General features: G+C 40.5%; 1 protein-coding gene across 5 annotated transcripts in view; it reads right to left on the bottom strand.

Moving 5' to 3' along the window:
* Nucleotides 1-18,909, bottom strand: part of DCAF5 (DDB1 and CUL4 associated factor 5) — a 103,848-nt gene that overhangs the window by 45,100 nt on the left and 39,839 nt on the right. For all 5 annotated transcript variants that reach the window (XM_049612583.1, XM_049612584.1, XM_049612585.1 and 2 more), the window contains exon 6: nucleotides 441-654. In XM_049612583.1, the coding sequence (XP_049468540.1) occupies nucleotides 441-654 (214 nt within the window). The remainder of the gene's footprint in view (nucleotides 1-440; nucleotides 655-18,909) is intronic.

Raw genomic sequence — 18,909 nt, 5'->3', positions numbered from 1 at the left:
ATCCCAAGGGGCCATTCAGGATATATGTCTCTTGGATGGTACTTAGGGTGTTTCATTCATCATTGTGTTTTATTGACACATACACAAAAAGTCTCTTTTTTTGGCAGTCTCTCTTTTTTTGGCTAATTTTCCATGGACTCCCTCCTTTTTTTTTGAAATGACACATTCTCAGAATCTTAAAATCTGTTCACAAACCTGGCAAAGCTAGGTTGCTCAGAACTATATTGTGGCCAGTCTTGGTTCATGGTGTGTACCTCATATTACCCACTGGCAGCAGCTCCGATGGAGAAACTCACTATTGTGCTAGAATGTCCCCAGACACTGTTTTGCCTCAATTGTCTCTACCTGACATGATGCTAAAGAGAAATAAAGACAAGAACAGAAAAAGCAGTCTGAGAAGAAAGCATGAACGTGGGACACAGGAGACAGAGGGCACCTACCTGGTCACGATCCCCTGCAAAGCAGCAACTTTTCATGGTGCAAGAGTTGAAGTAACCCTGATTGTCAAACTGGAACACAGGCAGGCGGGAATGGATGTCATAGAGCACTGGGGGCAGGCGACGCCTCAGGGCCAGGAGCTGGGTCCCGTTGCTGTTGAACCGCACACTCATCGCACTCTGGAGGGACAGGTTGCCACCATAGCGCAGGAGAGAACTGAAAGGCAGAAAGCATAGGGATTGGCCATGAAGTAGGTGGGACAAGACTCTGCAAAATGTACCACATTTACTTCTTCCCAAAATATGTCCAGAATCTCCTATCAGGCTTATACATCTGAATTTTGGCAGATGTATAAGAAAGGTTATTTCTATGCGGTGGGCTAGAAGGTAACGATGGGATAAGAATGGCTCCTTGATTTCATCAAACCAAGTTATTTAACCTGTCATTTCCTCTTTTCAATCTCCAAAAGGTGAATTACCAATAAATTTACAGGAAATAAGTAACAAAGCATCATGAGAGAACAGAAATATTAAAATGATTAGTTATTTCATTTGCCTGAGCTAACTACGTAATCAGATAGATGATACTCACCAAGTCCCTGCGAGGTGAGTCGTGTCCACTCTAACTGGCTAATCATGGATGGCATTTAAGGGACATATTTATCCTTGTATTAGAAATACAGAGCACATCAGCAGAAAAACAGATACTTTACTATTTATGCTGGATATTTTTTCAATAAATAATAATCATTTTATTAGTTAAACAGTTATTTTTGAATTTTTAATCTGTTCACAGAAAAAAAAATTTTTTTTTTTAACGTTTATTTATTTTTGAGACAGAGAGAGACAGAGCATGAATGGGGGAGGGTCAGAGAGAGAGGAAGACACAGAATCTGAAACAGGCTCCAGGCTCTGAGCAGTCAGCACAGAGCCTGACGCGGGGCTTGAACTCACGGACCGTGAGATCATGACCTGAGCCGAAGTCGGACGCTTAACCGACTGAGCCACCCAGGCGCCCCTGTTCACAGAAAATTTTTATATTCTATATGGCATAACTAGAGACTAAATACTAAACAAGTTTTTAAAAATTTATTTATTATTTAATTTACATCCAAGTTAGTTAGCATATAATGCAACAAAGTTTCAGGAGTAGATTCCTTAATGCCCCATACCCATTTAGCCCATCCCCCCTCCTACAACCCCTCCAGCAACCTTCTGTTTGTTCTTTATATTTAAGAGTCTCTAATGTTTTGTCCCCCTCCCTGTTTTTATGTTCTTTTTGCTTCCCTTCCCTTATGTTCATCTGTTTAATACTAAACCAATTTTTAATTTTTTTTAGTGTTTATTTACTTTTGAGAGAGACAGAGACAGAACGCAAGTGGGTTACTGGCAGAGAGAGAGGGAGACATAGAATCTGAAGAAGGCTCCAGGCTCTGAGCTGTCAGCACAGAGCCCAAAGCGGGGCTTGATTTCACAACCTGCGAGTTCACGACCTGAGTGGAAATCAAGAGTCAGACGCTTAACCAACTGACCCACCTAGGTGCCCCTAGACAAATTATTTATTTTTTTATTTTATTTCATTTTTTATTTTAGAGAGAGAGAGGAAGCATGAGCAGGGGAGGTGGGCAGAGGGAGAGAGAGAGAATCCTAAGCAGGCTCCATGTTCAGGGTGGAGCCCAATGTGGGGCTGGATCCCACAACCCTGGGATCATGACCTGAGCCAAAATCAAGTCGGACACTCAACCGACTGAGCCACCCAGTTGCCCTTAAACAAAAAATTTTAATTTAAATGCAGAGTAAGTAATATAACAATTAGAAAACCAAGATGACTTGTTTTCCATTGCAGTTCCCAACGAGTGTATATTTACTTTAATACATTTATATAGCTTCACAACGGAGAGTGATATGTTCTGGTTCACCTACTATCGTTCTGTAGTCTCATAATATTCCTAACATTAAAAAAAAGTCACACAGTATGGTTCCAATTAATTTCTTTTGATGATTCAGAAGATACTTTCAATTTTACAGTGAACTAGGATGGCCATGAACATTAACAATTATACAGTACTAAATAAAAAAGGGTGTGTATATGTGTGTGTGCTTTTATCTTTTCAGTAGTTAGTATCCTTGACTGGCTAGGCTATTTTATTATGAAGGGATGGACTGTTCACTGACCACATCATAACCAACATCTCTTTTGTATTTTGGGTTCAATTCTTGGAGTATTGAATTACTGGTAGGAAAGTGAAGTTAAGTATATACATTGGGGGAGGTGCAGAAATTCATGTAACATCAAACCTACTAACTTGTTTTGCCTCACACAGACTTTGTTGTCCTGGAAAGAAAATAATCCTAGTAGTTTTAGGGGGAAAAATTTATAAATTCTAGGGAATCACAGAGCTGGAAAGGGCCTCAAGAGGCCTAAATTAGAGCCTGGCAGATTTATCTGAAACATTTTTAGGGAAAAAAAAAAAAATGGCAGTTTACCAAGTGAAAACTTGAAGAGCTATATATGCTACCAGAATAGATTTAATATTGAATGAAGAAAACACATTTTGTTTTTTCTTTGGCATGACAGTGATGGGGAAGATTAGGGGGACAGGAAAAGAGATAACCCATGGGAAAAGGAGCCCCTGAAACCATGCTATGCAAAGCATATGCAAAACCAGCAAAACCAGCTATGCAAAGATAGCTGCCGACCTGGACTGATCACAAAAACCGTCTACACCAACTAGCGCCAGTAAGTCTTATGTCTCCCAAAAGCAGTGTTCTCACTAGAGGGAGGCGTGCTCTAGGTACAGAAACAAGGCCTGGGGCAAAACAGGCTTTAATCCTCTTATCATTGGAATGAAAGAAAAGAGAGAAAAGACTTAGGAAACAGTCCCTAGAACTCCAAACATCAAGGAGGAGCCTGGCACCCCTACGGGCCCCAAGTAATAATCTCTGTAGACAAATGTTCTTATAACGGTCCTAAACAGAGGCCACACTCACTCACATATACAGAATGAATGACGGGGCTGTTAGAGTCCAGGCATTTCCTTTACAGGGTGCCCTAGCTGCCACAGGCATGTGGTGTTATCTAAACACTGAGCTCAAAAACAATGAGAGGCTTTCAATCCAAGATCAGCATGGAGTGTACAAATAAACCACCGTCTGTAGAACTGAAGAGGAGCGGGGCGTGGAAACAAAACTCAACAAAAAGAAACTTGGCCAGCCCCACCAGCAACAGCAGCAGGGGTTTGCATCAGCTCAGGCATCCCCGACAGGAAAGCTGGGGCCACCAAGCAAACGCCCTTTCCATCAGTTAACAAGAACTTGCCGATTCTAGTCAGACCTGCAGAAGTCTGCCCAGGACAGGCATCGGGCCCATCCCAGCCCCACCCAACCTCCTTGACCTACATGTGCAATCTAGCCACTCTAGGGGTTCTGTTTGTGGGTTCCAGGAGGGTCACTAATTTCTCCTGCCTATGCTTCTGGGCAAGGAACTCCTATCTCTCACACAGAGGGCAGGTAAGTAGGAATCTTGCTCCTAGAGTGTTTGGGGGTGCTAAAGAGCAGCTGCTGAAACTGAATACTTCATGTTTGGGCATAAAATTAAATTCCTTCCAGAGGATGGAATGATGCCTGAAATCTAGAAAGTGAGCTATGTTCACTATACTTTCTCAGCAGGGGTACTACAGCTGGTTCCTCCTGAATAGTATGCATGATCTAGTTCATTAGGAAGAAAAACCTTAGAAGCAGTTTGCCTGCACAGTCAAGATAAAAAGATAATGTCAAAGACGCTCTAGTTTACAGTTTCAAGTGTAATATGCATGAGAAATCATCTGGGACTTTTTAAAAAATGTGGATTCTCAGGATCCACCCCCAGATATTCTAATTCAATCTGGGAAGTGGGCCCAGGAATCTGAATTTAACAACCCCAATTAATTCTGATGTGTGTGACTTTAAAACCACCCTTTTGAGAAACATGGCTCCATTTTGGAATTTGCGGGGAGAGGAATCAGGAAGAGAAGGGAGAGTGAGGGAGAGTGGGGTCAGTGGGAAAACAATGTGGAAAGAAAGTGGATTATCAGAGGTTCAACAAAAAGGGAACCATACAATATGGCACTTTTTATAGCCCCTGGTCTATTAGCAGAAAGGACTCTATTTCCTTTTAAAACTCAGAGTTCCCCTCTACCAACAATGCCTAAAATGCCTTTTTCCTGTCATCAATACATTCCCCAAAGGAGAAGTTTCTCATTTCCTCTTGGAGAACTGAGGGAGGAATGCCTCAATCTTGACTTGCTTTCTGAACTCTGATCTTGGTAACGGAGATGCCAACTGTCTCCACTCCTCAGAGAAATGGCCACCATTTCGTAACAAACAAGATGAGCAGTATCTTTTTTTTTTTTTTTTTTAAATGTTTACTTATTTTTGAGAGAGAGGGAGACAAAGTGTGAATAGTAGAGGAGCAGAGAGAGAGGGAGACACAGAATCTGAAGCAGGCTCCAGGCTCTGAGCTGTCAGCACAGAGCCCACTGCAGGGCTCAAACTCACAAACCGTGAGATCATAACCTGAGCCAAAGTCAAACACTTAACCGACTGAGCCACCCAGGCACCCCAAGATGAGCAGTATCTTGCAAGGACTAGCAACAAGTTAAAATGAGTTCAACTATAATATCCCTATTTAGAAAAATAAAAGCAATAAATCTATTCCCAACCTATCTTCAACCAAGGATTTGTCATAAAATACAACAAGAATGGGGTAGGAGGTAATCCAAGGGTCAGCATGTAAAAGATCCAGGACAAAAAGCAAGAGAACTTTGAACAACAGGAAAATATTTCTCACTAGTGTGGTCTCCTGGATTCCCCACCCTGCCCCCTGCCCCCACCGCCCCATATTGAAATGGACTTCTTTATTGCTCTGGCAGGGTAAAAAGAACATTTTTAAAAAGTACTTGGCTAAGGCTAAGGTCTTGGAATAGAAGAGAAACAAGCTAAGGCTGTCTCCAAGGAAAGTGACTAGGAGTGTCATGTTCAACACAAGACAGGGCATTGATAAAGTTTCCAAGATTATACTTCATGAACCTAGGTTTCCATAAATCCACAACAAAGTAAATTCATCTCACGGTACCAACATTATTTTCCAAAGCCAACTGGCATGAGTTTCTAAGTGAAAGTTTCAATTAACACCCATGAAATGCACTATTATTCCAAATCACAGACATCAGAGCTGGTACTGGACAACCAGAGTGGCTAAATCAAGGTCCTTTGGTGGGGGGAAATCTCTCCCTCCCCTCCAGTTCTGCTTTAGGGCAGGATGGCCTATAAGGAATAAGGAAAATGTTGTACCTGCTATAACACAACCTGTAGAATATGACAAATCCCAGAGGACAGTAGAATTATGTAGAAAGTGAACAAGTTCAGGGAGTCACCAATCCTATTAGCCCACACCAATCCTATTCAAGTGCGTTCAGGGTCCTAATAATCCCTTAAACCTATCTTTTATGTGAGTTAGTAGGAAGAGAACTTGGGCTTTCTTTTTTGTTTTTTCTACCATAATCCTCAGTTCCAAGATTGAGACTTCTCTAGAGGGAACCAGAACTGCTAGATAACCAGTATGAGAAAGAGATACTGTGATATGTGACTAAACAAACTCACTTTCCTCACTGCCAAGCCTTTCTGGCCTGAAATATAGATATAGATATAGGTTCAGTGTACCTGCTAAAATTTCCTTCTTTTTGAAGGTCCTGAAATTTAAGTTTGAGTGAAGTTAGCACAAGGGCCTGATAAATTTCTGATAAAGAGATCTTCAGATAAGGGCACCTGGCTGGCTCAGTCGGTACAGCTTGTGACTCTTGCTCTTGGCACTGTGGGTTCGTGCCCCACATTGGGAGTACAGATTACTTAAAAATAAAATCTTTAAAGACAAAAAAAGAGGGAGAGATTTTTTCTTTAAATATATTTTTTAATGTTTATTTTTGAGAGGGGGGGGGAGGGGCAGAGAGAGAGGGAGAAGCAGAATCCGAAGCAGGCTCCAGGCTCTGAACTGTCAGCACAGAGCCTGATGCGGGCTGGAACTCATGAACCATGAGATCATGACCTGAGCCAAAGTTGGACACTCAACCCACTGAGCCACCCAAGTGCCCCAAAAGAGAGAGATCTTTAGATGATCAAATGGCCTATCCAGTCCTCCATGAAGCAAACAAGGATGGCAGGCATTGCAGTGTTTCCAATCATCATCTTCCAGAACAGGGACATACCCAAAGTTGAAGGGACCTGAGCCTAAGTTTTTGCGTATGGCCCAGAGATCCCAAAAACCACACAGAACCAAACGAGATCTCAAAATAAACTAAGAGGCACCACCATAACAGATTTGTTCTTGGACACTTGTGAATTTCCCATCGATAAGGACTCCACTTTTAGTCATCTCAGTTCATCAGATGGCCTGGCTGATTCAAAATCCCCCTTCACTCCAAGCTGCAGAAAATACAGAGGCGTTTCATAAGCAGCCATTTAAATCTTCACCTTAAAACAATTCTTGGTCCTAGCTTCTGACAGACATGACATTAGCATCAGCCCTGACCTCACAGTATATTAAACTGGGGAGGGAGAGTTTAATGAACAGTGGTTGGCAAGAGGCAAGAAAAAACAAGGGAAGAGGGTGACTAGGATGGCAACAGTAACAGTGCTGAAGGAGTGGGTTGGAATATATGCAGGTAAATAGGCAGTGCTTGATGGCAGGACAGGAACCTGGTGTGGGTCCACTGACTGTCGGGGTGCAAAGCCATAAAGTTGGAGGAATGTTAAAGAGCAAAGAGGCAAAGTCTGGAAAAAATCCTAAGCAGAAGAGGGTCTGAAAACAAAAATCACAATTTGTTACCTTTTTTTAAGAACTCCTATGAAAACAGTTGAAAACAAGAAGAGAGAGAAATATAAAGGAAAGGGTAGAAGGCCAAACTGCTGACTGATGCGACACAGCTATAAGAAGACAGTCTGTTTCTTACAGAAGCCATTCACTGAGAATGTATCCAAAAACCAAGATCACCTCTAGTTGTAAGTAATAGACATGTCTCAGGGCACGTGGTGGCTCAGTCAGTTAAACGTCTGATTCTTGATTTTGGCTTAGGTCATGATCTCATAGTTCATGAGATGGAGCCCCGCATCTGCACTGTTAGCGCAGAGTCTGATTGGGATTCTCTTCTCTCCCTCTTTCTCTGTGCCCCTTCCCTGCTCACGCACGTTCTTTCTCTCTCAAGATAAATACACTTAAAAAAAAAAAAAAAATCTCAGGGGCGACTTGGTGGCTCAGTTGGTTAAGTGTCTGACTTCAGCTCAGGTTATGATCTCACAGCTCATGAGTTCGAGCCCCGCATTGGGCTCTGTGCTGTCAGCTCAGAGCCTGGAGCCTGCTTTGGATTCTGTGTCTCCCTCTCTCTCTGCCCCTCCCTCGCTCACACTGTCTCTCTCTCAAAAATAAATAAACATCTAAAAAAAAAAAAGGAAATATTTAGAATAATGGCTTTGAAACTATTTTTATAGAAACTCTTTGTAAAGCACATTAAAAAAATTTTTTTTAACTTTATTTATTATTGAGAGACAGAGAGAGACAGAACATGAGCATGGAAGGGGCAGAGAAAGAGGGAGACACAGAATCTGAAGCAGGCTCCAGTCTCCAAGCTGTCAGCACAGAGCCCGACATGGGGCTGAAACTCACAAACTGTGAGACCATGACCTGAGCCGAAGTCGCACGCTTAACCGACTGAGCCATCCAGGTGCCCCTGTAAAGTACATCTTATACTGCATCCCAGCACGCCCACATTTAGCATAAATTCATTAAACCATACTTACCACCTACAATACTCTGATTTCTATATTTTTTTATTTAATAAATGCTATGACCATCTAAATTGATTTCATGGCCCACAGAAACGTTGAAAGAGCCTTCTACCTTAACCTCCTTGCTTCCACTCTTGGCCCATGCTTCATTTATCCTGAATAGCACAGCCAGAGGGATGCTGAACCATGCACCAGAACACATCATTTCTTTGCTAAAGATCCTCCAGTGGCTCCCCATTTACACCAAAGTAAAAACCAAATTCCTTTCAATGTCAATAAAGCCCTAGACAACTGCTTTCCCATCTCTGAGTCTTTGACTCCGCCTCCCAGCATTTTTCTTACTTTCCTCTACTTCAACCACATGATGCCTCCTTACCGATCCTAAAACAAGTCAACTATGCTTCTACTTCAGGGTCTTTGCACTTGCAGATCCGGCAGCCCACAATGTTCCTCTCCAGATACGTCCTCAGTTCAGTCACTTACTTCTTTATGCAAATATCCTTCTCAATCAGGCCCTTTCTGATACCCTGTGCAAAAATGCAAGCTCCCTCATACTCCCTGGCTCCCTTGCCTGCTTTACGTTTCTCTACTACATGAATCACCATCTTACATACCATATATTTTTATGTCTTTATTTTCTTATTTATCCTTTCCCATTAGACTATTAGCTTTTATATCTTTCCCCCACATACCCCAAGTGCTTAAACAGTGCCAAACACGTAGTAGTCATTCAATAAATAGCTGTTGAATGAATGATCTAATGGATCACGAGCAGCAGTTTGAAAAACCCTGACTTTGGGAACATTAAAAAGAAAAACAGGCTCCACCAAAGTTCACATGTGTCCTGACATTTGTCTGCACATGAAACCTAATCTGAGAGGCAAGCAGCAAGGCAGCATAAAATTGGGAGAAATAGCAAGAGGCTTGGAGATCATCTGAATCAAAGTCCTCTTTGACAAAGAACCGGCACAATTTGCCAATGACCATCCAGGTCGCCCCCTCTTCATAGGGTATCACCACACACACCTTTCAAGTAAGTTAAATTCATCTACCTGCTAATAAGTGGCCAATAAGAAGGAAGAGTTTAGCAGGCAGGCAGGTATCTTAATTATATCTTGTACTTTACAGTGAGTTTCTGATATTTGCAGAATAAAAGTTCAAAAGGAAAATTAATAATTACATTTGGGGAAGTCAAATTCAAGAAAGAAAATTCACGTCAGGGTTTAGAAAGTGAATGGTGAATCCCACAGGTTTTGAATATATGCCCTATCCAATTTATGTTCACGAATAGATAGTGATAAACATTCAGACTGATGGGTGTATGAAGATATATTAATTAATCTATTAATTAGACTACAGGATTTAGGTAATTTCTTTTTTTATGCCTTTCATTTTATTTTTCCAAGTTTTTCTACAATGAACATGAATTTCTTCTGTAATCAGAAGAAAATATGTTATTTTAAAATATCATCTCGGGGCGACTGGGTGGCTCAGTCAGTTAAGCGGCCGACTTCAACTCAGATCATGATCTCACGGTCTGTGGGTTCAAGTCCCACATCAGACTCTGTGCTGACAGCTCAGAGCCTGGTGCCTGTTTCCGATTCTGTGTCTCCCTCTCTTTCTCTCAAAAATAAATAAACTTAAAAAAATATATATCATCTTAATCACAGATCCTTTTTAACTAGGGGACCACAGAAGACAGCTTTGAGAAAAGTATGAGAATAGTAAATTTAAAGACATTCTTAATGGAAACTTCAAATAATATGTTGCCCCATAGGATTCTGGTGCAGATGCTAAGTTTGAAATTAAATCATACTTTAAATTCACATAATGATAGTCAAAGAAAAATTTTCAGAGTCCTCTGAAAATTTCAGTGTCCCTTACTATCTTTCTCAATGAGGGCAAATGATATCCTTCCTTTGATAGGTTTCTAAGTACTAAACAGGCCTATCTTGGTTAGCACTCAACACAGTCAACAGGTTAGGTCTGAAATTACACTCAGTTTGATTTCTTTCTGCAGATCCCCCAATCCCACTTCCAAAATACCCATAAATAAATGGCAAAGTCATATTACTGGAATAAAAAACAGATTCAAAATACAAAGTATTTTATGCAGAATCGAGAAACATTGTTCTTGGAAAGTCTTCTATACGTGGGTAAATTCATGAATAAATAAAGCCAAAATGATTGAGAGTGTACCAAGAAGTCCCTATCTAAAATATGTGACTTGCAACAGATAAAATGTAAGTGGTCAAACCTATCAGTACAAAATAAAAAGTTCAAGCTACAAAGAATTCACCAATGGAATTATATACCACAATAGATACCCTTAAAAAAGCAACTAGTTCATTTAATTTACAAAATGTTTATGTACACACTGTATCATCTAATCTTTACAGTGGGGATAACATTATTCTCATTTCACACTGGAGGAAACTAAGGTCCTGAGCAGCGAGATGATTTGGTTCTGAGTACACAATAGGTAAGCAGCAGACGTATGGCCAGAAGTTTTTTCTGCTTCTTGGCTCACCAAGATTTCACAGAATACATGGTACAGATGCATTATTCTACCCAGCAAAGTGAACAGTATCAGCATCGGGGCCAGAAGGATTCATCTAAGTCATTCACTTCACACTCTTTCCTTTCACATCACACTCATCTATTCATGCATGCATTTACTAAATAAACATTTATTGAATACCTGCTAACTATTTTAGGTATTGTGCTAGGCCCATGGATTCAAAGATGAAGATAAAGGGGGAACCCTCAAAAACTCATGAGGGACAAGAAAACCAACAGTTTCCTTTTATAACATGAATAGTGTTATACAAAGGAGAACATGTGCTGTGAGACACAGGACGAACCTACCCTCCACTGAGGAGACAAGAATGAGTGTGGTCACAAAAGGTTTCTTAGAAGAAAAACCCAAGCTGACTCAACAGAAAGAGTCACAGAGTTGACTCAAATTCTTAACTGGCAAAAGAAATGAGATAAATCTGGATATGCTAATATATGGGTAAATTCCCAACACATACTGATGAGTGAAAAAGTCAAGTTGTAGAATAATTGTATAGCAGTAAAAACACACATGCATATAGAGACAAAAGCATATACTACAAACTCCTAACACTCCTTATCCAGGGGAGGGGGCAGGGGACCAGATAGTCAGAAGGGACTTCAGCTTCACTGAAAGTTTTAAAAGGAAAATGCTATTAACAAGTATTCATATTTTTTTTTAAAGTGTTTATTTATCTTGAGAGAGAGAGAGAATGTGTGTGTGAGTGGGGGGAGGGGCAGAAAGAGAGGGAGAGACAAGAGAATCCCAAGCAGGTTCTGCACTGTCAGTGTGGAGCCCAACACAGGACTCAAGTTCACGAACCATGAGATCATGACCTGAGTGAGCCAAAATCAAGAGCTGGACGCTGACCCACTAAGCCACTCAGTCCCCCTAGTATTTGTATTTTTTAACTTTTAATTTGGAAGTAATTATAGAGTCAGAGGAAATTGCAAAGAAACATACAAGAAAGTCCTTTGTACCCTTTGTCTAGCCTCCCCCAATGTTACCATCTTGCCTCACTATAGTATAATATCTAAACAAGGAAATTTACATTGGTACAATCTACAGAGCTTATTCAGATTGTGTCAGTTATATACGCACTCATGTGTGTGTGTGTGTGTGTGTGTGTGTGTATGTGTGTGTGTGTGTGTGTGTGTGTGTGTATTTGTAGCTCTACGCAAGTGTACCACATGTACAGCTCCGTGTAACCACCACAATTAAGATACTTAATGTGTACCATCATCACAAGCCTCCTTACTGCTACCCGTTTATAGCCACGTTCACCCTCTCTATCCCTATTGCTAACACCTGGCAAACCCTGTTCTCCATTTTTCACATATATTAGTTCATGTATGTTACATACATGGAATCATGCAGTATGTGTCCTTAGGGACTGACTTTTTCACAGAGCATATGGTTCATTTTTAATTTATAAAGGAACTACAAAACTATATTTCAGAGTAGCTGTACTATTATACATTCCCACCAGCAACTTAGGAGTGGTCCAGTTTCTCCACATCTTCACCAGCTTTACTGGTGTATTTTTTTTTTTTTTAATGTATTTACTTATTTTGAGAGAGAGCCAGCGCAAGTAAGAGAGGGACAGAGAGAGACAGAACCCCAAGCAGGCTCCACACTGTCAGCACAGAGCCTGACACAGGGCTTGATCTTACCAACCATGAGATCATGACCTGAGCCAAAATCAAGAATTGGATGCTTAACCGACTGAGTCACCCAGGCGCCCCACATTACTTATATTTTAAAAAGCTAAACTAAGAAGTCGGTCAGTGTATTTTAAAACAAAGGAAGAGACAAAACTAGACATTCTTGGCTTTCTATGGACATACCTAACACCATCTATGAAATATCTCTGTAACCCAAAAAAAGCCCAGGAAACAAAAAACAAAACCACCCACAAAACCCTGAATACATTTAAGCCCCAAGATCTAAAACCAATTTATAGAAAAAACTGGGGTAAGAAGGAACATGCTAAATGACAGTATAAAAATGCAATCAGCATAATCTAAAATGTGAGAAATTCCATATGACAAATAATCCAGTGTCTTTAACAAATAGATTGCAAGGGGGAAAAGTGAGAGGCAGGAATACCTATAGATTAAGAGACTCAGAAGCCATATTAACTAATTTTTATGTATAAACCTTATTTTAATCCTGATTCAAAAAAAACAAAAAACAAACAATTGTAACATTCATGAGACAATTAAGGAAATTTAAACACTTATTAAATATATGCAGTGATATTAAGGAGTTATTGTTATTGTATTTAGGTGTGACAATATTGTGGTTATATTTTTAAAAAGAATTATCTTTTTATGGAAAGTATTTTGGCAGTTCCTCAAAAAGTTTAACACAGGATTTACCCTAAGACCCAGCAATTCCACTTCTAGGTGTATATGAGAAAGAACTGAAAACAGGTACTCAAATTTACTTATGCATAAATGTTAATAGTAGTACTATTCATCATACCAAAAAGTGGAAACAATTCAAATGTACATCAATGGGTGAACAGATAAAATGTGGCGCATCCATACAACAGAATATTATCCTGTCAAAAAAAGGAATGAAGTACTGATACATGCTACAATGTGGATGAACCTCAAAAAACAGGATGATAAGCAAAAGAAGCCAGATCAAAGGTCACATGATGATGAAACATCTGGAACAGGTAAATCCACCGAGACAGAAAGTAGATCGATGGTAGCTAGGAGCGAGAGAAAAATATCCTGGAAAGTCACTGTGTAAAGGGTAGGAGTTTTATTTTAGGATGATGGAAATATTTTGGAACTAGATAGAGGTGGTGGTTGTAAACACTGTGAGTGTACTACATGCTATGAATTTTTCACTTTAAAATGGTTAATTTTATGTTATGTGAATTTTACCTCAACTGAAAAATAATCTTTCAGAGAGATATATATTAAAGCATTTACAGAGAAATGATATAACATTATGCGGAAATTGATTCAAAATAATTGGGAAGGGAGGTCACAGATGAGGAATAAATGAAAGATTGTTCATGGTTTAAATACTGAAGCTGGGTGATAGTTATATTGGAATTCATTTTACTATTCTACTTTTATATATATCTAAAATTGTTTTTTTGTTTGTTTTTGGGTGTGTGTGTGTTTTATTTGAGAGCCAGAGAGAGAGAGAGAGACAGAGACAGAGAACATGTGAGAGGGGAAGAAGAGCAAAGGGAGAGAAAGGGAGAAAGAGAATCAATCCCAAGCAGGTTCCATGCTCAACGCAGAACCTGATGCAGGGCTCGATCCCAAGACCCTCATGGGATCATGAGGCCTGAGCCGAAATCAAGAGTCAGATGTTTAAATGACTGAGCCACCCAGGTGCCCCTAAAATTGTTTTAACATAAAAATATTTTTAAAAAGCAAAAAGTCAAGATTTGATTTTACAATAAGAAAGTCCCCTTGGTTTAGGGATTTAATATCACCTCCTTCTGAATAAACAATACTTGAGGAATATTGAAGGGTATTCCCTAGATGTTTGGGTCTGAAGTTAAGTCTCTTGTTATAAAAGGCACATTTGTGCTTGGTATGGACACGGGGAAGCTCTGGCCTAAAGCCCAAAGACGCTGGGTTAGAATGAACACAGAAACAAATTCAACATGGACCTCTGAATAACCACAACTTCCATCTTATAGGATAAACCAAGTTACCAAGTCACCTGGGATATCTGTTTAAAATGGCAGATTCACAGGTGCTGCCTCAGGTCTCACAATTCAATCTCTGGATCTGAGCTCCAGGAAGCTGTACTTCAACAAGATCCCCTTGTAATTCTAATGCCCTCTGAAGTTTGAGAACCACTGGGTTAGGATACCAGGGGCCTGGTGTCTTCCATTGGACAAAGCTGATTCTAGAGCTCCACCTTGTGGCCTAAAAACCAGACAGCAACTTCACCAGAATCTGACTCCCCAACATAACTCGACAGATGGTCAAAACCCAGCAAGAACCCTTACGACCTCCTTTAAGGGTTTATTCCTTAGAGACAACATTTTGATCCATTACACTCAAGGAATTAATAGGTCCAGAAAACATTACAAAAACCCTGCTTTGAAAATACAGACTATTTGGGGATGAGTATAAAACTATGCACTCATTCAATATACTGAAGGTACCAATATTCTAAGTGATGTGTTAGGCTCTAGAGATAAATAAAACATGGCCCTTTCCTTAAAAATCCACAGGAGGGGCACCTGGGTAGTTCAGTTGGTTGAATGTCCAATTCTTAATTTCAGCTCAGGTCATGATCCCAGAGTCTTGGGATTGAGCCCCGTATCAGTCTCCATGCTGAGTGTGGAGCTAGCTTGCTTGGGACTGATTCACTCTCTCTTTCTCTCCCTGTGCCCCTCTCCCCTGTTCGCTCTCTTTCTCTCTCAAGAAAGAAAATCTATAGGAAAACATGACAGGTGATAGTACAGATCAGGATAAGCACTTCTTTTTTGTTGAGAAGCAATTCCTGGACACTGGGAAGGAAATAAAAAATATAGTAATGGTCTAGCTGGAGATGAACACTCATATTAAAAGAATACTAATGATGGCGAAAGCAGCAACCAAGCCAAGCAACATGCATGCCACAAACCGTAAGTACTTTACAGAGACTCTGAATAAAGAGATCTCTTCCCGTAGAAGACAAAGCTTCATTCATGCAGCACACAGTCTGTGCCAAAACTCTGCCAGGTGCTGGGGACACAATGAGTAAAAGGAAGCTTTGAGTATGTAACAGGGAGCAAGGATGCTTTTCCTGAGGGGCACTAACTTATTGTGGACCTGAGAAGTACTAAAACTTGAAAAGATCCAAAGAAACAAGAAAAAACTATCTCCTCCATTTGTGTTTGTATGTGGAAGAGAGTACAAGGGGAGAGAGGAGGGACACTGGCACCAGAGAAGGAGCAGATTGCTTGCTGAAGGAGTTGTTTTAGCCAGTAAAGTAGGTCATACATTCATTCCAAAAGACATTTTCTTAGAGCATCCCACATATAGGTTCTGAGGATGTGCCCATGAACAAAGATAACAAGAACTCACTAAAGCTCCTGGGTAGGGGAACGGCAAGAGTGATATTGAAGGATGTGTGCTATATGGCAGAAGCGGGAGGCAAGTTAAGAAGGCAGGGCAGCTGGTCCCTTCCAGAAATAGTGCTATGGGCTTGAGATGGAGCTGGGGCTTTCAGAACTGAAAACAGTGGCCAGGCACTAATGCAGAACAAAGCTAGTTATGACAGAGGGTGAGAGAGACAGAAGAGGAAAATGGGACTCTGGGGTTTCAGCTGGGATGACTGTGGGAGTAATGGTGACGATGATAAAAAACAAACAAGAAAGGAATCAGTTCTAGGGAGAAAACAAGCTTTCAGTGTAGGTCTTGGTGGATGGACCACTTGCCTGAGTATTGCATAGGTACATACAGAAAGATGGGAGAGTGGGGAAGAAAGGAGTGGCTAACCTGAAAGCATGTCCCCCGATTAGACCTAATCATTCTGACAATTAAACTCCAACAATCCCTAGCTCTTCTCTGGTGGTTCTCTACATAATCCAAACTGCTAGGTCCTCCTGACTCTCCTCCCTCTCTCTTCTGTCCCTTCAAGCCATTCCCTGAGATCTGGTGATATTGCTACAACCACTGGAATCACAGAGAAAGCAAATACCTACAGGGAGACAATAGTGATCTTGGATTTTTAAAAATGTACTTTAGGGACACCTGGGTGTCTCACGAGATTGAGCCCCGCATCGGGCTCTGCATTGATGGTGTGGAGTCTGCTTATTTCTCTCTCTCCTTCTCTCTGTCCCTTCCCCCGCTGGTGCGCGCTCTCTCTCTCTCTCAAAATAAATGAATAAACATTAAAAAAAGAAAAAGACTGAATTTTGAAAAGTAATAAAATGTACTTTAAACACCTTAAATACGTTTTTTTTTAAAAAGTTTATTTATTTATTTTGAGAGAGAGAGCAAGCGAACACATGAGGGAGGGGCAGAGAGACAGAGAGAGAATCCCCAGCAGGCTCTGTGCTGCTGTCAGTGCAGAGTCCAACATGGGGCTCAGTCTCATGAACTACGAGATCATGACCCGAGCCGAATCAAGAGTCGGACACTTAACTGACTGAGCCACCCAGGTGCCCCTAAACATACTTTAAATTGTACAGTAAAGAGCACTAATTATATAGCTCAAAATTTTTTTTTACTAAAGTATATACCTGTGAAACTACCTCCCAGATAAAAAATCCTAGAAGCTTTCCTCATAATACCCCATAGTAACCACTATTCTGACTTCTATAACCTGCTTATTCTTGAACACCATACACTCTTTTCTATCTATCTGGCTTCTCTCATTCAATATTATGGCTGTTTGAGTCATCCACGTCAATGTGTGTGTCTATAATTCACTCTTTTCATATCTGTGTGATACTCTATCGCATGGCTATTCTGCAGTTTGCTTACCCATTCTTCTTCCATGGACATTTGGGTTGTTTCCAGCTTTTGGCTCTTATGAATAAAGCACCTGTGAATATTTTTGTACATGTCTTTGGTGGAAGTTCATACTCATTTCTCTTAGGCTATACCTAAGAGTGAGGTTGCTAGGTCATGGAGCCACATGTTTAGCTTAGTAGACATTGACAAAGAGTTTTCCCAGGTGGTTGTACCAAGTTACCCTCACCTAAAATGTCTGAGAGTTTCAGTTGCTCCATGCCCTTGTCAACACCTGGTACTATTTATTAGTCTCTTTAATTTTAACCATTCAGGATATATAGTGATACCTTACTGTGGTTTTAATTTGCACTGCCCTCAGGAGTAATGAAGTTGAATACCTTTCAAATGCTTATTGGCTTTTTGGTATCTTCTTTTGTGAAGCACCTATTCAACATTTCTGCTCATTTTAAAAACTGAGTTTTCTTTTATTTACTGATTTTTAGTTCTATTATATTCTAGATAGGAATTCTTGTTCAATACATGTAGTATGAATAATTTTTTCCTAGATCATGGCTTGTCTTTTGGCTCACCTTTTCACTTAACACTGTCTTTGATGAACAAAAGTTTTTAATTTGAATGAAATCCAATTTATCTTTCATGTATAGCGCTTTTTGGGTCGTGTTTAAGAAATCTTTGTCTACCCTAATGGCCTTGCACTCTGGTCTGGATAGCCTTGTTCTTTAAAGTTTCAACAAAGAGCAGACCATGAGCGCCTTTTCCAGCCTTTGAAGTTGTTCCCTGAGCTCTATTTTCCCATAATAGTACAAGCAACCCTCAAAATGCAACGTGGCAGAGACTGTCTGGTTTGTTCAGAAGGCAAGGAGTTACACTTAATTTGGTCTCTCCAGAAGCAGGACTGACACAGGCCCCACAAAACAGACATTTAACCTAGAGGCTCCCAAAGCCAGCTGAGGTCCTATAAGAAATTTTTTTGATGGTACGAATTTGCACTCATTGCCCATTTTCAGATGTGTCATTTACACACCACGCGAAAGCACTATCTTACAAGGTAAGTCTTTACCAGGAATTCCTGGCTTGCCCTAGTTTTATCATTGAGTGGGAAAGAATCACTCTCTTTATTATCCTTGTCAAAGCAAGATACGATTACCTGTCACAGAACTAACAGTTTCTGACAGAAAGTGACAGAAATTAAAGATATGAGAAGGGAGAGAGGTGGTAAGTGAGCAGTCAGCTGAAAGAGGGAATTAAAAGGGTGAACAAGCAGAGTAACAGGAAGGGAATCGTCACTTTTCCTGAACTCTCTCAAATTTAGAAGCTCACAGATCCGAAACCTAGTCAGAGGCCACTGCACCAGTCCAAGCAAGAAATAACTGGGATGTTGGCAGTGACGAAGGAGAGGATGGCTGTAAAAGGACATCGGCAGAACTAATCCACATGAAAGGAATGAAGCCTGGTCCTAATGTGCAATGTATATGTGTGCGTGTGATGTTTTCTCCCTCACCCAGTCTACCGGATGGCCCACTCATTACCACTATTATCCCTAAAGCAGACCTTTCAAACTCCCATGTCTATAGGGCCAGGCAAGTAATGTAAATGAGGGGAGCATCCCTGGATTGAGACATCAAGGAGTGGTGGAACACATCTG

Source organism: Panthera uncia (assembly GCF_023721935.1).
Source record: "Panthera uncia isolate 11264 chromosome B3 unlocalized genomic scaffold, Puncia_PCG_1.0 HiC_scaffold_1, whole genome shotgun sequence".
NCBI lineage: Eukaryota > Metazoa > Chordata > Mammalia > Carnivora > Felidae > Panthera > Panthera uncia.
Note: the sequence above shows the minus strand (reverse complement) of the source record. Positions and strands in the feature narration are given on the sequence as shown.